Source organism: Hetaerina americana, unplaced genomic scaffold (assembly GCF_022747635.1).
Source record: "Hetaerina americana unplaced genomic scaffold, ioHetAmer1.1.p SCAF_6, whole genome shotgun sequence".
NCBI lineage: Eukaryota > Metazoa > Arthropoda > Insecta > Odonata > Calopterygidae > Hetaerina > Hetaerina americana.
Window position 1 is genome coordinate 83,314,434 of NW_027287205.1, and position 21,179 is coordinate 83,335,612.

Consider the following 21,179-nt stretch of genomic DNA (forward strand, 5'->3'; position numbering starts at 1 on the left):
ACACTAATCCTCCCTCACCACCACCACCCTTCCCTAGAACCTCCTCCGCCCACCCTCCCTCCTCCCGCCCTTCCCGGGACTGCGCGACCGAGTAGGCGAACTAAGGAGGAATTTCTCACCCACGGTCGAGGGAAAGGGCGGGTGGGGGGAGAATGTTTTGTCTTGAACGAGGGTTACTTTCTAGAACTCCGCCGGTGAAAGGAGTGCCGACCAACAAATGAGAAGGAAGCGAGGCAGGCAGGAAGGGAGAGAGGGCAGTGGCGAAACGTCGCGCGCTTATTTTTACAAAACGGAAACTTTGGCTATTTTTTCTTAGGAGGAGTTTCCTTTTTTCAGCAATCTCCCCCCTCTTCCCTCGTTGCTGCTGCGAGGAAGCCGTGCGAAGCGACCTGGGCTGAATCTCTTGAACTTAGCGGGCGTTCATCACAACATTCATTCGTAAATTCATCAAAAAGTTCCGTCATTTTATTTTTCACCCGTGCTCCCATTTTATATCGCGTCAGCATCAATATTTCAATCGTTTTCGCAGCAACCACACTTTTTAATGTTGTGACCGGTACGAACAGTCATATCTTTCCTCTCCACGGCGTTTTGACCAGCTCTTTTGACCCAGAAAGCCTTAGAACGTTTGCCCAACAATGACAGAGATGTGACTTATCCAGTAGATAACGCAATGAGTCTGTGAGACCGTTCGTTTCGTCGTCTTAAAGAGGTTTGAAATTCCGTAAGGGTGCTTACGTATTTTGATTGCGCAACCGAAGAACGAAAATGGTTTACTTTTAACACGGTAGATTTTTTCCATCACTCAGTGACGAAACCGCAGCGTACCCAGAGTCCCCGAGACCGGCACGTTTCCCAGAGTCACTGATCATATTCCAGCAGACAATGAATTCATTAAGTACCACGTCTTACGTACGTGAGTGTTACCTAATATATGAGTGTATATTGGAGGCTTTGGAGAAGTGGGTGCGGAGGAGGGAGGAAATACGGAGAGGTAAACAGACGAAGAGGTCTTATGCATCGAGGGAGAGGGCTATTGGGAGAGGTCAAAAGGTGGCAGGAAAGATGGATGGAGGATATTTTGACTGGAGATTGATATCTAGGATAGACACAAAGGGACTATTCAAAAAGGGCACTCTCATTCTACACAGGTCAGTAAGTGACAATAAATTGATGGCATAAATAAATTCTTGTGATGATTAAGCTGGTGGCCACTTCAGTTGAGTGACCCACTTACCATTTTGGAGAGTCTGAGAACGGCGAATGATTTCATGCCTGCTTCGTTTCAACGTATCGAGGGATGAAATTCGTCACAGCGACAACCTAGTGGAAAAAAATCAGCGTGACGTTTGCGGGGGTCGATGCTTTCGGCCCACTCTGAACGGGAGAAGCGGTCGTCTCTCGCCAGCCTTCTCCTCGCTGCTCGTCCCCCTCCCCCCCCCCCCCACCGACGACCCATCGAACGTCCCCGGGCGACCGACGGCTCCTCTTGTGGCGCTTGTCTTCCAACTTTCGGCCTAATCGGATCACTTCCATCCCTCCCTCCGCCTCCCTTGGTGCGCTCTTATCTGGGATATGTTGAGAAGGAGTTGAGCCCATTAAAATGACGGGGGTAGGCTCCTTTCGTGAGCGTCGTGGTTGGGATTGGGAGGGCGTCGCGGTCCCTGATCCAGCTCGTTCCATCCCGCTCCCGGAATATTTCCCTTATACCCACCTTCTATATTGCGAGACTAGGAAGGATGTCTGGAGCGTGCTGCTCTGGATCCCTCGCGGAAATCTACGTCCCTGGCGAGCTGAAGCCGCGGGCATGGCGAAGGTGGCGCGGACATCGGTGTTAGCGAAAATGTCACGTTGGGGATGGTGAGGATTTCAAATAGTCTTCGGTAGTAACGCGATACACTTCATGGCGAGAGGGACGGATCTAGGGTCGCCCTTTGATGGGAACTCTCGCCCAGATTACGAAGTTGGTCGGGATGAGAGTCGCCAAGGTTAAAGTCAACGCCTATGAATCAAAATGTAACAGTTTTTATTCTATTGTTTCAGGCTTCAGTTCGTGGAAGTATTTATTATCCATACTAAAAGACTTTGTACTTTTCCGTAAATTAAGATAAGAAGACACCAACCCCAACATGACCCTTTGTAACGAGTAATTTTTCCCGTCCCACTCATTTCCGAGAAACTAGCCTGGAAAGGGAAAACCAACCTTTCAACGCACCTGATCGCCCCCACCCCTCTCAGGGCCTTCCATCCCTCTCCCCACCACCACTCTTTTCTGTGCGTATATAATCTCGCACTGTTAGTTAAGAAAATTTGTACCTGATGATGCCGCAAGTCGGTAAAATGCGTTGTACCTTATGAAAAAAGTCTTTTAGTACGGATGTAACAGTTTTGTTCATTTTATTATGTGATTAGTTTTTTTAATTTTCTTTATTTTTTCTCGAGCGAAAGTACTTAGGTACGAAGCGTACCAGTGGATAGATACGAGTATTTAAAAATATTATTTCATTTTTATCAGGATTCGATCCACGTTCAAAATACGCCTAAGAACCGAGAGAAATTATTTTCCGTGATATTTCTCGTAATTACGACATTTATTGAGGAATTGCGTCCGTTGGGTGAAGGGGATGTTTTTAGCATACCCATTCATTGATGAAGTCGAAAAATTAATATGAGGGACTGGTGATATATACGCATTGAACTGACGAGTACATATATTCTGTGTTTCCTAGCACCCATTTCAACCCCACATCCAAATGTAAAGTCTTTCAAAAATTATGCTAATCAAGCCCATCTTATCTTTCTCATTCTAAATTGAAATTTCCAGTTAGGTTTTTTTTTACCAGCAGTGGAGGGAAAAGTTTATTTTTTGTTCAAAATAAACTGGTTTTCCTTTTCTTCCCTTCTACCGAATGCTGAGGAAATCTCAGTTCTCAGTCCACTGCAACTGATAAGGATAATTTATTTTCTGATACATCTGCAAATTTAGGTCTGCTGGCGTCAAACGATAAGGCTAATTTATTTTCTGATATCTCTGGAAATTTAGGTCTGTTGATGTGAACTGAAAAGCATCAGCGATGTATCATTATCATCCTCCGACGCCTGGTTCCGGACTCATGCAGATTTCCCTTCGCGTTGATTGCGCATGCGCGCTCGGGCATTTTAATTATTTTGTTTCAAATTTAAAGTCGTCTATCCAAAACATATTGTAATTTTTTTTTCAGTTAGTGAGTAAGTTTTCGTATACTCGTTGCCTTCCTCCTTATGAAATATCAAACCAGGATTTTCCAAGTGTTGGGCATGAGTGCCTCGAATTTCGAATCATTGCTTACTGATGCGCTGTTGTTGATCGACAGCGCCATAGTGTTTTACTAGTATGCCTTTCTAGAAATTCTCATCAGCAGACTTCATCAATCAGTCTAGAACGTGCAACATTGCCATCAAAATATTAGGTACCTGAATTTATGGCACAGAAATGGTCCGCCTATTAACGTAAAATTGTTGTATATGAGAACTTTTCTTGCGATGCACATACAGCATTATCCACATATCTACATCTACATCTACATAATACCCCGCAAGCCGCCGCAAGGGCGTGTGGCGGGGGGTGGGGGTGTTAGGTCACCAACCGTAAAAGGAAAAATACCACATGCAAAAAAACAACACGGAAAATCACACCCACATATACGCCCTATCTTACAATATCTGCTAACCTATCACATGTTTATATTATGCACTGATTGACATTTTTTCATAAATAACAGTAAAAAACTATGTACGTGAATGTGTAGTGTATTTAAAAATGTACTCTGCGGCCATCAAATAATGTAATGAGGACGGGCATACAGGACACAGCTTCGCAAATATCATAGACTGATACATACTTGTACCAATAACCAACATATCATCACATAATTCAATTCGGTGGTCCCAAAGGTACTTGAGCCATCCAGCGTCGCCAAGCCATCGTCGTCCACTTCGGTGACAATTACGACAATTTAAACCTTTATCCCCATTTTTATTTTCGGCTCCGTTCATTTGGTGAACACGCCACCATCGTCCACCTTCTTTTTTTCCATTGGTGGCACCATTCTTTTCTATTCTGTGGAGTTCGAAGGAATCATTCTAAAATGCCATGAAAATTCCTCTTGCGTTTCAGTCACCCTGGAGACAATCCGTTCTACAGCAACATCGACAGCATGCCTGATATACGACCCAGGAGGAAATCTATACCGTTGGTCTCCGAACTGGTAAGTTATCCTTGTCAATGATTCCCACCCCCCCCCTCCCTCCCTCCCTCCGAACGGCGGACGGCCCGCTAAAAAGGAGTTTGCAGTAACTCACGCGTCAATCGGATGGCGAAAGGGGAAAGAGATAAAAGTTGTCCCTCTCTCCCGACGCATCAGTCGTGGGTTTTGACCATCCATGACGCATGACCTCTCATCGCCGATGACATTTCGCTCTCCAGGCGATGCACGTCACCTGAGAGCATTTTACGAATGGACCCAATCACGTGAACGGGTCGAGTTTCATTTTGCTTCAGCGTAACGATCAAACTTAGGATTAACTGCCGTGATGAACGTTTTTCTTTTGTAATTATGAAACGATGTATTATCTTCAAGTTTCGGTCTCATGAGAATTAATATTCCCTTTACTTTAATGATGATAATTGTTTAGTAGTGCTTTCGTAATCGTATTTTTCATTGAATAAAAAAGATAACTTTCATCGTAAACGAACAAATATTTATCATTTCTCTTCTCCTAATTGCGTTTGATTTCACTGTCGTTTCAAATGGGTCAATTTAGCTCACACTATCACATGCACACAATAAATTTATTTAAAAAATATTGTGACGCATTTTTCAAGCAACAATATCCCAGAAGATATCACTAATATAATAATTAAGCGATTTATTTTGTTTTTAATTTGAAGCGCAATGAAGAGACCTCGGAAAAATACAAGAAATCAAAAAACAAGAGAAATATACATTTATCATAGTTTTAAGTTTAGAGGTTAACTTCGCTTAATAGTTATTCCTTAAATTGTACTTTTATTGCCCTCAGTTATAATGGGCCACATTTTGAGTCAAAAAGATACCTTAATTTATTGACTCGTCATGAGACATTTTTAACATGTATAATGAAATCAACTGAAAAATGAAAACAATTCATACCCCAATTTCCCTTGAAAATATTGGAAGGGCAATCTTCCCTTGCCGGTGAAAGAATTCCGCGTCGGTACTTGCCTAACAATGATAGTATATTGATTGTTGTGACAATGTGGCACATACATTAGAAAATGAATTATTCCTTTAAAAACGTCCCAATTACATGTACATTTGCTATTAAAGATTGCTGGTTTTAAAAATTATCCACAATTTTTACTTTTAACTTGGTTTTTTACTCTGGGTATATACGGCCTTCGTCTAAATCTGCGGGAATGAAGAAGAGTGTCTTTAGATGGCCCCGATTGAAACCAAGATAATTCAACTCAGATTTTCTTTCTTAAAAAACGTGCAGATACGCTAGTAATTTTAGTTCGACGTTTTGAAGCGGGAACGAGTATTCTTTTTTCATGTTCTCACAATGTTAATACTTTGCAATAATTATATCGAATAACGTTTCCCTTCTGATTCTCCTTTACAGCCGTAATTAATTATAGAGCTTTGTTAGTTTTTTTAACATATGTAAGTGTATATTAAAGGACTATCTCATGCGCACTATGAAAACTGTAAGATTGTAACAGAAGGTTATGTAGCATAAAAATATACTTTTCGGCATCAACATCCAAAACTCTTCTCTCTAATAACATTGGTATAGAGTTTTAGTTTAAATGTGTAACATATATTTGTATATTTTCTTTTGCCATGTCGGTAATTTCCACTTTGAGGACCACGAGTTACGTCACCAGTGAGCAGAAGTACGCATTATAGTTGAGTTAAAGGAATTGACGAAGGGCACCAAAAAGTACGCCTGAGGTGGCCGATAATTTTCATGTAAAATAAAATGTATGTGCCAGATTACTTAAAAGTTTTGTTTAAGTTATATTCTAATGAATTTTAATCAGCCCTGGGTTATATAGTTAGCTAACCTTTGATGATGAACAAAACCATAAAACTCCTTTGATCTAATTAAATATGTCCGTCGTAGTTCTTTGGGCTGGCAAGGGAAGCATCGCTTTATCCGACATCCGATTCACACACTTTTTGCCTTGTATGTGCCCCAAAGGACATTCAGTGGACACTATTTGCATCCCCCTCCCTTACATCCCATCATAATGGTTTCCTTTTAAGTGTTCCAAGTCGAGAGGCCGTTTTCTGTCCATCTCTGTCGTCAGTGTGGCGTACCCAGCGTACGCGAGCCGCTCAGCTAAACAAAGCCTCTGTGTGAGCAAAAGGAGCCCTCCCGAAAAGGACTCGCCACAACGGCGAAACGTTTCCAAATGAAAGCAGAGCCCGAGGCTGAAGTGAAGCAGTCTCTCTCTCTCTCTCTCTCTCTCTCTCTCTCTTTCTGCCTTTCTCCCTTTTTTTAAGGCCGGTCGCGACTCGAGTCTCTCTGCACTCTTAAAAGTGAAAAAACTTATTTTTTTCACGCCCCCTGCTAACTCCGGGTGAAATCGCAATGTCTCTATTCTCAACCCCTTCGTTGTGTATGTCGCGTTCTCTCTAAATTTGCATTAACCCCTTCAGTACCCATTCAATTCTGTATAATCTGAAGACACAGTTTTCATCGTAAAATTTACCACTCTTTAATGGGACTAAATATTCTTTTCAAAATTTTCAATTCCACTCCTGCTCTCCTTACATAGATTATAATTCAATTGCAATGCCATTCGGTTGAATTATTTGATTTGCAGAATAACCTTCTGGATATTTTCATCCGATTATTTCGCTAATAATAAAGTCTTGTTCGATTCAATTTTTCGTATGCATGAGATAATTTCCCTTGACAATTATTACTCAGATTCTTAATGGTTAAGATCGGAATTTAGTTGCACTTATTGGAAAAAAAGAATCGGCATGCGCATCATTTTCTAAAATGAAAATGATTTTTGCGACGATATCCCTGTTCGACTCTCACACCGCTCTCCTCCCTTCACATTTGAAGGCATTTTATGGCTTAAGAACTGGCTCTGGGATGCCGTGCAGAGGCTGACTTTAGCTGAGCAAAATGAATGTCTTTAGTGTGTTGACTGGCGGCTACCTTCTTAATGTCTCCTTAATGTTGACGATGGCTCATTTGTGTAAGTGTCCACTCCGTGGAGTGATACGTTTTCTGAACGTTTAAATGTGTTCAATATTCTATGTGTGTTTTTCAGGGATCTTGGAAACGAGTCCACAGATTATCTGCTACAACGGGCAAGGTTTCTGAAGAGATGCCTAAAAAAATACTTGGTACCTATTTTGTAAAATCAATTAATGTATGCAGCTATGAATTGATTTTTTGGAATACTTTTAAGACCCTCCATATTCTATTAATTGATCTTGTTCCAATCAGAATAAATTCCTAAATCTCGTGTATTAAATTTTCCAATGCTCCCTCTTGAGCTATTGGCTTGAGATACCTGTGTTTTTAAAAACTGGAAAAGTAATGGAACACTGAATAGATTTCTCTCCAATCACCCATAAGTTTAAGCTCTCCATCTCAGCCAAAGTGTCGACGACCTACTAGCTCATCTTTAGGGTTTCTGAGCTAGCCCTGAAGATGATGAGCGAGTCGGTCGAAGAGACGTCAGCGGAGATGGAGAATCTAACCCTGTGGGAGATCCGCGAGGAATCTGTTCATCAGATACGACGGGGAAGTCGCGGTGTCTCTAATGAAATACTTGCCCTGAAAAGTGAAGGTATTGAAGTAAAGATTAAGTGGATGGATTCCTAACTTTTTTTAAATAATGGACGGTAATACGAAAAATTTGTTATTCATTTATTATTGTACAACTTTTAAATGTAATTTTGCAGATAATCCATCCAATTGCTCACAGTCTGTACTTCATCATTTCCAGTATGTTCTAAATAGCTTCCGTATTAAAGCACTGTATTACGGGAGAAGGTAATCTGTTGGACCTTTTCTGAGTTCCCGAGATATGGCGACAATTAGTCATGCATTGCAAATAACCCACTGTCGCCCGTTCCCATGAGAATCCTCGAGTAATCCTCCTCATCCCTTCTCCCCCTTTCCACCCTCTCCCATTCACTCCCCTCCCCTCCACCCACCTCAACCCCCTCCCCACTCCAGGCCCCAAACGGGCTCCACCCCATCTCATGCACAAATCTTGTACATCCTATACATTGTCATTTCTCCTAAGTGCATTTTTCTCTCACTAATGAAAATGTTATTGTCTTTCCATTCCGGCCTTCACTTCCTGCAGGTGCTCAAGGTACTGGTCTACAACCTTGAACTCTTCTCTTTTTTTCTTAAGTTACCCATAAGCTTTTACTCGCGGCTGCCTGGAAGCCATTCACAAAAGTTCTCAATTTAAATCCCCGAAACCACATCCCCTCCCCGAGCTTTCTCTGTCTCTCTCTTTCATTCTCTTTCCACCCTGACCCTCCCCGCCCTGCCCTCAAAGGGAGTACATCCCCACCGAGGATGGATAAGCTTGCGTGTGGACCCAAAGAACAGCCTCCTCCTCCGGATGTTTCATCGTCGTGAAAGGAATATGATGCCCGATTACTGAGGAAACATTTATCCGCGATGTTCGTAATCAATTTTCTGATTGGTTACGAGGAGATGCCTTTTTTCCATGTTTATTTCCTTAAAACGGGGTCACTCAATGAAAGTATCATTTACATTTCCATTTAACGTTTCCTCTAAAAAATAATAAATTATTTCCATGTATCATAGTGGATTAGATTGTTGTGAAAATAAATTTCATTGTATGAAAAACCCATCTTTTCTTTGGTCAAAAAAATGGAATTTCATGAGACAAAGCTTTTTAAAACTTAGACATAACAATCGGGAACGCATGATAGGCTGGAAATAATTGCATTTCATGACCAAGTGCTTAGCCGTAAAGGCGTCATTATCAAGGCTACAGATTATCTGATAACTCTTTTTGACCTTTTTAATAAGGCTCTAGCTTTTGACACCGCGGATAACAAATATGCTTTAAGCGTAAAATATTTTTCTGTAATTTTTCATACTTCACTTCATTATTCAGTTTTGATTTTTTTAAATATTTTTGTAGCTAAAGATTCAGGAAACTCACCGTTGTTTTCTTAGACTTAGTTTCAAATGTCATTAAATCGTTAAGGTTTAAACTAAACAATTTTATTCTGTTCGTAACAAAACTTAATTGGTCTTCTGAAAAACTGACGATCCCGAGTCAATTTCAATAATCAAAAGAAATCTGATGCAGGAACTTTGGAACGTCCGATTAGACTGATAGATTTGTACTGCGGGCATCTCAGAATCATTTTAATTATAGGCATGGCATAAATTTTCCTCCGAAATTGGCCTGCATCAGTCAGATTTTATCTTGAATCGTCTCCGAGGGGTCTCTGGGTCACGGCTGGCTGGCCCATCCTCCTCCCCTCGGCAATCGACTCCAAGACCTCCCTCGCCGCTTCCTCCGCCCCTCTTACCCCCGCTCCAGTCCATGCACCACCACAGACACCCACCCTCCCCTCTCTCACCCGAGAAACACCCCCTCCAGCACCCCCACTCCGATTCTCCCTCTATAAAGTATGCGGAGTTAGAGAAGAGTTCAGCCCTCCTCTAGCTCCCCGCTCATAAGTATCTCCCACCCAAACTGCTTCTCCAACTCCCGCTCCAAATCACCCTCGAACTCTCCCGACCTGTCGTCGAAATCTCATATCTGTGCATACTTATCCCAACAGCCCTCTTCATTTTTTTTTAATGAAAAAGGGAAACGCAGAACTTTGTAGCTCAGCCAACTTTTCTCTCGCTCCCCTCCTCACCCCCGCAAGCTCTCATTTTGGACGATTACCTACTTTTTCGGGTTTGAGGGCGTCATTAGCCCATCTGACGTCACGGGTTCCGCAGAGGAAGTTAGTTGACTGACAAGTGTCATTCCTCCGAGGTCCTCAAAGATTCGTGCCCATCGGGGGTGTTGTTTTGTTTTTTTGTGAGCGCTCTTCGGACCTCTTCCTGAAAAGGATTTTAATTGACGAGGGTCTAACGCCTTGATACTGTCCCGAGCAATGGAGAGAAGTGTGTCTAATCACCCGCAGGTTCACACCTCCTCGACTTCCTCTTCTAGATTTTAATCGTATCCCTCGAGGCAAATGTCAATAGGAATGGATGTAGGACTCCACTCTTACTATTGGCTGAAACTCGCGAATCCCAAAAGAGTGGTTGCATTTGGGACTACTTACTTCTTCGTTAATGGGTAATGCCAAAATCGGATTTTGATTTTCCTTTTGAAAGTCGGTATTTTTAAGTATTTTCAGTCAGTGATATTGCTCTCGCCATACGATGATCCACAAGCATCATTTTAGTCTCTATATCAAACTTCTTCTCGCGTTATCGACCATTGATTTCGCGATTGGTCTTTTACTCACACTTCCTGAAAACTTTCACGAGCCATGATTTTATGATGCCGGAAATTCGTGTTTTCAGTAGCTTATTTTTGTATTCTCAGTGATTAATCTCGTCAAGTTACAATCATGAGATAGCTATAATAGAAGAGATTTGATCGCAGACTGCTCTTTTCAAAGTCTTTCCGAGCCACTAATTATTCCGAGTTGAGACTAGAAGGCTTCTCTGTCATTAGTGTCGTAACTTCCAACCCAGCAAAAATTTTTAGTTTTGATGTAACCTTTTTATATAGCTTATCACAGTGGTGTACAATCTTTTATTAGCAGGGGGTTATTCATTCAGAGGGCAGTTTTGGACCAATAAATTGTTTACTCCCTTTGGGCATCATTCATAATGGAAGACGAGTTTGGGAATTATTTTGCGCGATGTCATGAGCAGATTTTCATCGCATCGTGATTCACTTTTCAGTTTATCGTAAATCGCAAAATGAAAAGATTAATCAGTCATTGGTTCCCGAAATCGCTTTGTTAAGAAGCCACCGATAGCAGTCTTGACCCAAGCAAAATTTCGACGAATTCAATGAATTATTATTCTTGTGTGTGACCTGTTCCCATTCATCTATTGAAGTCTCCGCTGTAACGCAATGTTCAAAACAGCCTTGTCTGCGTTTCCCTGTGTCCATTCCACTAACATGTTTCTTCTATTACCTTCATGACTACTCCCTTAAAAAACTGCATATTCTTTCATATTCTCCATCGCGATCCCATAACTCCAGATTACCATACCATTCTACGCGTGAATATCTCTTCCAAAAAAAGCAAACAGTTCCTGTAAAGGGAAAGATGCCCCAAAATCACAAAACTCTGGGTTGACTCCCAGTTAGAAACAGACGTTCCCCCACCGAACCAACCTAATCATTCCTTTCTTCATAGAAAATCTAGTCCCAAACCGTTGCACAGAATCTTTTCGGAGAAAATAATTATTTTTTCTTTCAATCTCCCTAACGACGCAGCTTCACTAGAGTAGGCTAGCGCCGACCTCTCTCTATCTTTCTCTTTCTCTCTCTCTCTTTCTCTTTCTCAATGTATCTTCTTCCTGTGACTCGCGTTCCTTACTCGTTTCTCCTTTCTGACCCATGACACCCCGTCAGCTCTCGGAGGCGCACCCCGCCCCCGAAAGCAACCCTCTTATCCACCTTTCTCCCCCCTTCCCCCTCGCCACCCCATCTCCGGCCCATCTCATCGCACACACACGCCACACCCAAGCTGTGGGATGCCTCGCTGGACGACCGTGAGACCCACGGGACTCTCAGAATATAGTATGTGCTCCCTCGATGCGGGTCACCTTTCGAGGCATCCTACGGTTTTGGCGCGCACTCTCGCAAAACCCTCCAATTGAGCCGCAACTCCCTCTTCCCCCCCCCCATGCCCCATTAGCGTCTCCCCACGTGCCAATCCCCTCCCCCCCTATCCCTGCAGACCCTGCATGAGAACCATTCATCCGGAAGCGTCGCGAAACGGGAGAGCATTCACTTCGACGTCACACGACGAAGTAGTCTTTGGCTGAAACGAAAAGGAATTGGAAATTGAAAGCCAGCTCCGATTGAAAACGCTGAAAGGTGTTTATACTGGTATTTTGACTGATTTCTCTCCAAGAATATTATGACATTTTCTACATCCATCTTAAATTTTAATGAATCTGGAGATTTTCTCCGATGTAGATCGTTTGGTTTAATACCTTTTTCTCCAGGGTCATAGGAGCCGAGAAATAATCCGTGAAATTATTACGTTGCGGGCATAGGATCTTCCTGTTGAAGTCATAGACGTAAAACTTAATCTATTATTTGCATGTCTTATAATTCTGCAAAATATCTTATTCCAGCGTTTTTGACTTTGATGGATTGTAGAAGTACTCTTAATGCCGTTTTATTATTACATGTTTTATTGCAAGATCAAGTAGGATAGGATTCAGTGAGCAAAGGATTACCAGTCATGCAGGTCTGAATGAAGGGAGGAAAATTGTATTTAGATTCTGGAAATGGTTAAATGTCGTTTGTGCTATTACGACTTTCAGGGTCAAATTTTGAGGTTTCGCAAAAGTTGATCTCGGTGCCCATCAGAAGCCAGAAGTTTAACCCTTTGACTAAAATCAATCAAAATTTGGATAGAAATGTGACCAATAAATACTGAGCACCCGAAATATTGGTGGTGCTCATGAATTCATGGTGAGGCATTTGCTCACCGCGCGGATAACCCCGCAGAATGTGATCTCCTAACGCCAGAGTTCTTTCACTTCCGTTATCTTGTTGCTTTTTTTGAATTCTAAATTCTAAAACCTGTTTGTAGAGAGCTTTGGTGCGAGTGATGTGTTTTGATATATGAAGTACAAGACCACGAGAAGTTCACCAATCAATATTTACATGTGCCTATACGTGTAGTACTGTATTCCAGATATTTATCCCAATCATATCCTGATGGTCACCGTAGTCATTTAAGTCGATGAGAAAATCTCACATTTCGGTGATTTCAGATGGGATTAAGGCAAGTTTAATTTGTGTGTCATTTGTAAAAGATATGACGACACCCTTCATTGACCGTCATAAAACCAGTCTAATGATTTGTCGCAATGTATCATCTAATTTCCGTTTGAAATTGTGGGTAAATTCCTAAATACAGGGTACTACACATTGAAGGTGGATTAAGACGAATCTAAAAAAAACGACGTCTCCAATGAAATGCTCTTCCGAACACGACCGACCGTGCCTGACTGCCTGCTTAATTTTATGGCTGAATAAAGAAAGCATAAGATTATTACCATATATATGTTTACATCCGTGTAGTGATGTATTCCATGCCTGCCGTGCTTGCTTGCTTCTAGCAATAAGATGCTCGTTTTTCATCAACTCTTCGTATACGAATCCATGTTAATTAATTACAATTGGATCTGGTTTCCATTTCTTTATCGCCAAATTAGGAGATTTTTCTAAAATTCGGTGTTTATCAAAAGTTTTTCTTTCGTAAGCCAAATATGATTCTGTAGAGTAATAAGTAACATAAGTAATTAATCAGTGATTATGTATACTAATTAACGGATAATAGCATACTTGATGAAAGTTTTAAATTTTTAAATTGCTCTGTAACTGTTATTAGTTAATGGCTCACTTCCTCGAAGACCTTTCATCGCTCTTTTTTTATTGTAAACAATGAGGTCGTCTGAACTTTTTTTAATATCATCATCTAGATAAAAATATTACAATTTTTTATAATTCGAAAAGTTAGATAAGTTGTTGCTCAGATTTTACTTCGAGTCCAGCAAAACATAATGATTTTCGAAGGCATGAGCGATTTGCATGCAGTAAGAGCAATTGTTTTCAATAAAGCTATCGCTGCATTTTGTAAAAATAACTTTTTCCACGCCGTAGAATTACAAGTTTTCATGAATTTTAAATTCAAACAAGAGTACCAACTTGACTTCCGATATCCCCGTTGAAAATTTCAACCCATTTTGGATTCGTTTACGTATCTCTTTATACTTGTATGTGTGCCAGCTTTGTTTAGATCGGCATGTTAGAGTTAAGTATCCGTTTTCATTAAGGCATAAAATGTTTAACGTAGGACTTTTTAATTTTTTTTTGTAGGAAAAATCTGCAGGTTGGCTCTTTCATAGTGGATAAGTCTTGTAGTATAACCTATGCTTACGATTTTGCTCAGCAAAATGGTGAAAATACTTAAATGCATTACCTCTCTGATAAACTGTTTCGGCTCAGAGGCCGAGCATATTTCCTTCCATTTTCTGCCATTTTCTCTTGTAATCCCTGTAAACAGTAATTTAGTTGTTGTAAATGCAGCAAAGTCGCATCTTTAAGCATGGTTAACCCCTTATTCGCATGTCTAAGACAATACTCACCTTATATAAGAGCATTTGTCTCTCTACATATCTTTATACCAATCAGGAAATATATCAGAACATATTTCATTAATTATACCATTCATACTTCAAAATTGTTCATCAAACCCTTTCAATACTTAGAGAGTCAATTGAGTTAAAGAAGCTATAAGAACGTATTGTTAACAGTTTCAAGTAATTAGGTGCCTGTTTGAAAATTTCCTGCGTACCTATGTAGAAAACGTATTTTCTAGAATGAATGAAATTAAATCTAATAAACTGTAGTGTACAGCTAAGTCATTTTGCAGTTTTTTTGCTATGTATGGTAATACCCTCGTTACAGTCGCTTTTACAGAAGGCTCGCGTGTGTAGTTCAGTAGCGGTAGTTTGTTTTCTCTTGCATTCCGTTTATTCACTATTTATCGTTTCGAGCTAGAATGTGGCATTCGGGAAAGGTCGAAGGATAATTATAGGAGCGAGTTTTTACATTGGTAAGTGAAGTAATTTCTCGCTCTTTAATATACGCTTCCGAACATCGTTGGTAAGATTTTTTTGAACGCCTTGGTTTTTTTAAATAATTATGATCATAATATAAATATCAAGCTTAAAATTTTGACGCATAAATTTGAAAATATTGAGTTATATCCGATCATCTAATCGCCTTCTGATGCGTTTTACCTCGGCTTTCTGACTAATTTCTCGCACATTTTCCTTGCAGTCTTACTTCACGATAACAGTCGTATATTCCACAAAGTTAATTCCTTTTGTGATATTTAGCTAATCTTTGCACCTGCTCGAGATTCTATTTCATGGCTTGGCCTCTACGTATTCTTATCAACAATCAACAGCTGCCTCTTTTACATTTTTCACGTCGTTTTCCGTTGCTATGTTGTTTCCTAAACAACTGACACATTCCGTGCTCTCTCAACGACGAATGCCACATTCGAAAGCTCCGCTTTTGTTTTTCAGTTTCCAGATGATGCCTCGACATAAGAAACTTGACGGAATATTACAAATTTCTCTTCTCTTTCTCGTTGCCCCCAATTCTGATCGTCCTTTCTTCATCGACGTCAACCACCCGCTGATCTGCGCGCACGCCGGACAGACAATGGCCGCCACCAAGAGGAACGCAGGGTTGACTTCAGCTGTTCCCAGAGCCACACTTAATGACGAGGAACTGGTAAGTGACCAATGGCCGCCAAGTGCTCGCCATTGTATGTTATTACTAAAAATAAAAGAATAATTTAAAAAAATTGATGACACTCTTAACCCAGGCACCCATCATATCCGTATCACGCCAAAAAGTGAATGGATCATATGTTTTTTTCTTAAATATCTATCATATCTGTCAGTATCTTTATGTATATATAAGTATATGTACAAAACATTCGGTCATCGAAATCTCTGAGCAAGAAAAAATGGTTGGTTACCAGAAGATTTAAAATGCAAAAATCTTTTGAAGGGCCGTGGTTAAATATTTTTGTCGCTTTGTGGCTATTTTACAAACAATTTAAACGAGTTCTCTCCAACACCTGAACTTACTCATGTCGTCGAGGACATTGTATAACAATTAAAATAAGTACTTCCGACATAATACAAAAATCTGCTCAGATGGGTCTATTTTTGTATACGTCTTTTTTTTAAGTAACACGGCTTTTATGATAAAAAAAATCGAAAAAAGAGAAACTTTCGCGGTAATAATCAAATATTTTTTCTTTGATTGCTGAAGAATTCAGCTACTTCAAGTTGCTTTGATACTTTTGAATAAAATGGAAAGGAAATTATAAAAAAAAATTTGCTTCATGATGTTAAAATTCAGATCATGACCGTTAAGTAATCTTCATGGGTTTTTGCGCCTATTTTCATTGCTGGAAGGAGCCATTTCAAGTGAAGTATTCGACCATAGAATCTCTCTTTGATGAAATTATCTCTGTAAAAAAATATCGGGGGGTCATATCATATTTCTCCTTTTTCTGGGAGATTTCGATGATTGAGTGTGACACACATTTAATATGTCATTACTTTTATATTGTTGTATTTACATAAAAAGTCATTTGACACGGTATCTCTCTATCTATCTGTCTGTCTCTCTATCACTCTGTTATCTGTCTCTCTCTGTCTCTCTGTGTCTATCTTTTTCTTGCACTTGCAAAGTTTACTGCCCTTGGATGTTAATCTGACATACCAGAACAAAACCCGTCCCGTCCACCATCAGCCCCACAAAAACCCAGAAACAAAAAAAGAAAAGGGAAAAGTAACAAAAAAAAAAACATCCTCCAACCAAAAACTCACCAAGCCTTCTCATTTGTTTCCCGTCGGGTGTCGTGGGAAAAAGAGCGTCCTTGCTTGACGAGCAAGACCCAGCTACTCTCAACGCGTCGACAACGCTCGCCTCGATTGCGGAGAGATGAACTCTCAACCCTGAATCTTGCCCAATTGGAAAGAGGGGAAAAGAAAGAAATATTTTCAATTTCAGTGGCCTCTCTCATCAGTATAGTGATGACAGTTTAAACCAGTCTACTGCTTGCTATTTGCCGCAACATTGTTTTTGCTTCCGCATCCTGAAACGGGAGATATAATCTGACAACTCAGAACTGCCATTTCAGTATTAACTACTCAGAATACCCCAAATTCATGAATATGTATCTGAAATATCTCAAATTTCGAATTTAAGTTCAGATATTAGCAAGAAATGTTATCCATATGTTGTCCACATCGTTCACATGCCTCGTATATTCGAGTTAGAAACGGTAAAGGCTCATGTACAGCTTTTACTCTTTAAATAAATAGTGTAAAACATTTCTATTTTATCCTCCATTTTCACGAACAAACGTTGCATCCAAATCTATATCCATAAAGATTATCTTACTTGATAAGTTACGTCTAAGGATATCACATTCCCCATTTTACCTCGAAAAGTAATGTCACTTGTCAAATGCTGTTTCACTGTCGTCGAGATGAATTTGATGAAATAGTTTTATTTGCCACGTACTGCATCAAACTTGATTTGATACATTTTACTATATGTCTTCTCATACCATTCCATTGCTGAAACAATATCTGTTAAATGAGGTTTCACATCCTTTTTCAAAAATTCGTCAATTATCTAAAATCAAATCAATCTTTTAAAGGAAATCGGTAAAAAAAAGAAAGCATGATGGATTTTAGGAAAATTTGAATTTAAGAAGTTTCCAATTGGGAAAATTTATGCAATATAAAAACAGTACCTAAAGTAATCATTCGACAAATCATTTCTGATTTTAATCAAACGGCTAAAATATTCTGGATAACATTTCATATTGTAAGAAAAACTAAATTTCGTAGATTTGATATTCAGCTCGATTCGACGCTTGGGACTCAATAAATCAGAGTCGCTCGAATTGACGAGGGTGTCCGCGCTAAAAAAAGATATCACAAAAAAGACGCCTAAGTGCTGTATCCAGCAACCAATTTCCATCCTTAATTTTGTGTGCCTCAGTCATTGCAACTTAGCAGTGTTTTTAAATATTTTTATTGAACACTCGTGAGCAAGCATTTCCGTCTTTTCCGCAACGATAGAAATGGTTACGTCACCAACAAATGTTCTAAATTTTTTTGCATCCATTTTTGGTGACCATATTACATGAATTACGTAAAGAGGACAATTTGTTTGATGCTAATACCTCATCATCTGCAAATAAACCCACCATTACAGAGTACCACTGAGATTTATTTTCCTCTATACATACTTGTAAGTTTAAGGTTTTTGTGAATGCACTCAGAAACAGTTGTCCTTTTGTGGCTTTCGATTGGTTCTTCACTATCCAGAAATTAACTTGGCCACTACAGCTCAGGCGTGGAATTTCAAATAACAGGTCTGTATTCTCAGGGTTTAAGCACAGAATGTGTAGTGAAGCAAGGAAGTATAAATTCTGCGATTGGAAGGAAATAAATCGTTACAATTTTATCATTAAATACTAAAACGCTCAGTTGAAAGACTAACCAAAACATAAATCAGTGTCACTGAAAGATTTTAAAATTGGAATTTAGTTACAAATTGAGGAATTCACTGTCAAATATTTTTCAAAAACTTTAATCTTTTATTCCAAGTATCACGGTGTGATGATCACGAATATCATATTTCAAGTGCACGTTGCGTTACCGAGAATAATTCAGTTGAAGTTGAAAAGTTTCGCGTTTTTTTATGGTTCAATATGTTTCAAGAACAGCATGTCTTAGTTATTTCTTATTTTAGAACTTTTTAACGAGCTGTAAAGAGCCCACTAAAACAGAAAAAAATATATTAAAATAATTTGCTTACTTAAACCGCATTACATTTTAATTAGTACCATATTTTTGGGCTTACATTTAGGTAGATTCTGATGACCCCAGTTCCCTCAACTGCGATTATTTTTTACTCCATCTCAGATCGGTCAATATTTTCTGCGTCGGGAAATCAAAGGACCAATGAAAACTTCATCTCTTCTTTCTAAAACGGTAGTCTTGATTTTTTAATAGTGTGATTGATCTGCGTTGCCAGGGTCCCTTGCAAATGTTCACATTGCTGAAAGCCCACGCAGGCCATCCGAAGTTCAGGAGAGATGAGGTTCCATTCTAGTCTTCCCCGATCGTCGTAGACCTTGAATAAACCTCAAAGCTCTTGGAAGAGTTGTGAATCAAAGGGCGGAGTACGATGATTAGGAAAGAATGTGTGAGTCCCTGTACGGGCTTACGTCTGTTAAATTTAGCCAGTTATAGTATCATATTCTGATGCTATCCCTCAGGTCTGATATTCAAGCTTCACTAATCAGGAAACTGGCTACCCTCTCCAAAATATTAACTTTTTTGCTAATCATGTTTTTATAAAACGTGCTGGAATCAACGCAAAAAAGTTTTTTTTTTCATTTTTCAATAAACTTTGAAATATTGTCCATTCTGAGTGTCGAACCACAGTGCCATTCATTCCAGGGGAATATGACGAAATGATTCGGATTGTGAGTCACAAAAGAACACTTCTCCGAGAGAAGGACGCTTTGAATTCTGCGCCACCCAACATGCTCCACCCTACTGGACACGTCCCCCTCCCCCTTCCCTTCCCCCCGCCCCTGCATTCCCTCCCACCACCCCCGATCGTGCAATCATTCAATCCCATCCGACGAACAGCCGAAGAAGCATCCTTCATTTTTTTTAAAGCAGTATAGAGCACCTTTTTTTATGATTGTCTGCGTAAAGCAGGTTCATTTCATTCAAATGTTCTCTCTCAACTTCACACCTTGGCTGTGATTTTTATTCCCAAAATATATCCGGATCATACTTTAAAAAAATGATAAACATTTGGATTTTAAAAAAAGTGTATCCTTGCTCTTCTTTATAAATGGTGTCAACATTCTTTCTTTTAAATAAATCATAATCATATTCATTAACCAAAAAAAGAAATAATCCCATTATAGACGCATTTTAAATGAGAAAAAAAGTTCCCCCCCCCTTAAAATCACCTCCTTCCTTGATACTAAACGGATATTAGGATGAAAGCATCAACTTTTTTGTTGCCATTTATTTGAACTTGATAGTAATTTCAGGATGCCCATTAGGGAATATTTGTGACTGTTTATTTGGTGATGGCCTTGAAAGCACGCCATTACGTCAACTCGGCCATCACCCTGACTCCCTCCCAGACATTTCCCTCTGAACCCAAAAATTCCTTTTCAAAACCCAATGATCACAAAGATGATACAATGATTTTATTTAAAAAAAAGGCAAATCTCAAAGATATGAAAGCCAATCAAATATATACATACATATTCATGCTGTGATGCAGAGAGATACAAAAGTTGACAGCACAGTTTTTTTTAACAAAAAAAAAGAAGTAATATAATACTCCCTCGTCCAACGTAAATATCTATTAAAAACTGAGTAACTAAATATGTGTTTAATATTTTTTGTTTTCAAAGAAAATATATTCATTTTTTATAAAAGATAATTAAAAATCCCGATACTTAATCCTTATTAAATGCTCAATTTTAAGTGTCGACACGATGCAAGTGTTCATATGTTCAATAATTCAAAATGATTCTTTATTTGTCCAATAAGATAAAAAGTGAAAATGTGTTGTCTTGATTGAAAAATTGATCTAATTTCTCTTTTGAAACTTGTATAATACTGGAAGGACGAGGGAGTAAAAAAAGTTTTCAAAAAAAAAAAAGAAATTAAAAAATTCAACTATTCAGTGAATTTTTTTTAATCGTACCGAAGACTTTCTTTCGGTTTTAATTTCAACGTAGTATAAAATTAGACTAGACATATTTATGAAAAAATTTGAAAATCGAGAGTGATATTTTTGGAATCATATGATTTATTGAAATGCAGTAGATTTAGAGCGACAGAAACAAAACCTACATGTCTATTGTCCTTTGCAGTCCGCCGGCGTTTCGTGTGAGCAGGTAACCATTACTTCTGGTTCTTTCGTTACCCTTGCTGCTTCCGATATTAAAAACAGAATACTATATATATATAATTTATAAAGAGTTATTACACTCACACCGTTTTACTGCAATTTTGTGCGCAATGTTTTGCTATATATATAGTTATCCGCGTTCCAATGCATCTTCGAGCCATGTTAGAATATAAAAAATATACCAAACAGAAGTTTAGAAAGCCTTCAGTTTGTTAGTCACTTTTTTACAAAGTAGGCCCACCCATGGAGATGATGAATCTCCGCTCCCTTTATCACCCTCTCCTCCGCTTCCGTAAGTAACATTTACTCCAACGTAGTGGCGGAGCTCCAATTGCAGAATATTATCTTATCTTTAATCGTAGAA

The 21,179-nt window shown here is 39.3% G+C and overlaps 1 protein-coding gene across 1 annotated transcript in view; it reads left to right on the forward strand.

Annotated features, from left to right (window-relative positions):
• The window catches only part of unc-13, a 114,405-nt gene that overhangs the window by 40,043 nt on the left and 53,183 nt on the right, over positions 1-21,179 (forward strand). The window contains exons 4-6 of the mRNA XM_071594263.1: positions 4,157-4,247; positions 15,488-15,562; positions 20,778-20,801. Coding sequence (XP_071450364.1) covers positions 4,157-4,247; positions 15,488-15,562; positions 20,778-20,801 — 190 coding nt within the window. The remainder of the gene's footprint in view (positions 1-4,156; positions 4,248-15,487; positions 15,563-20,777; positions 20,802-21,179) is intronic.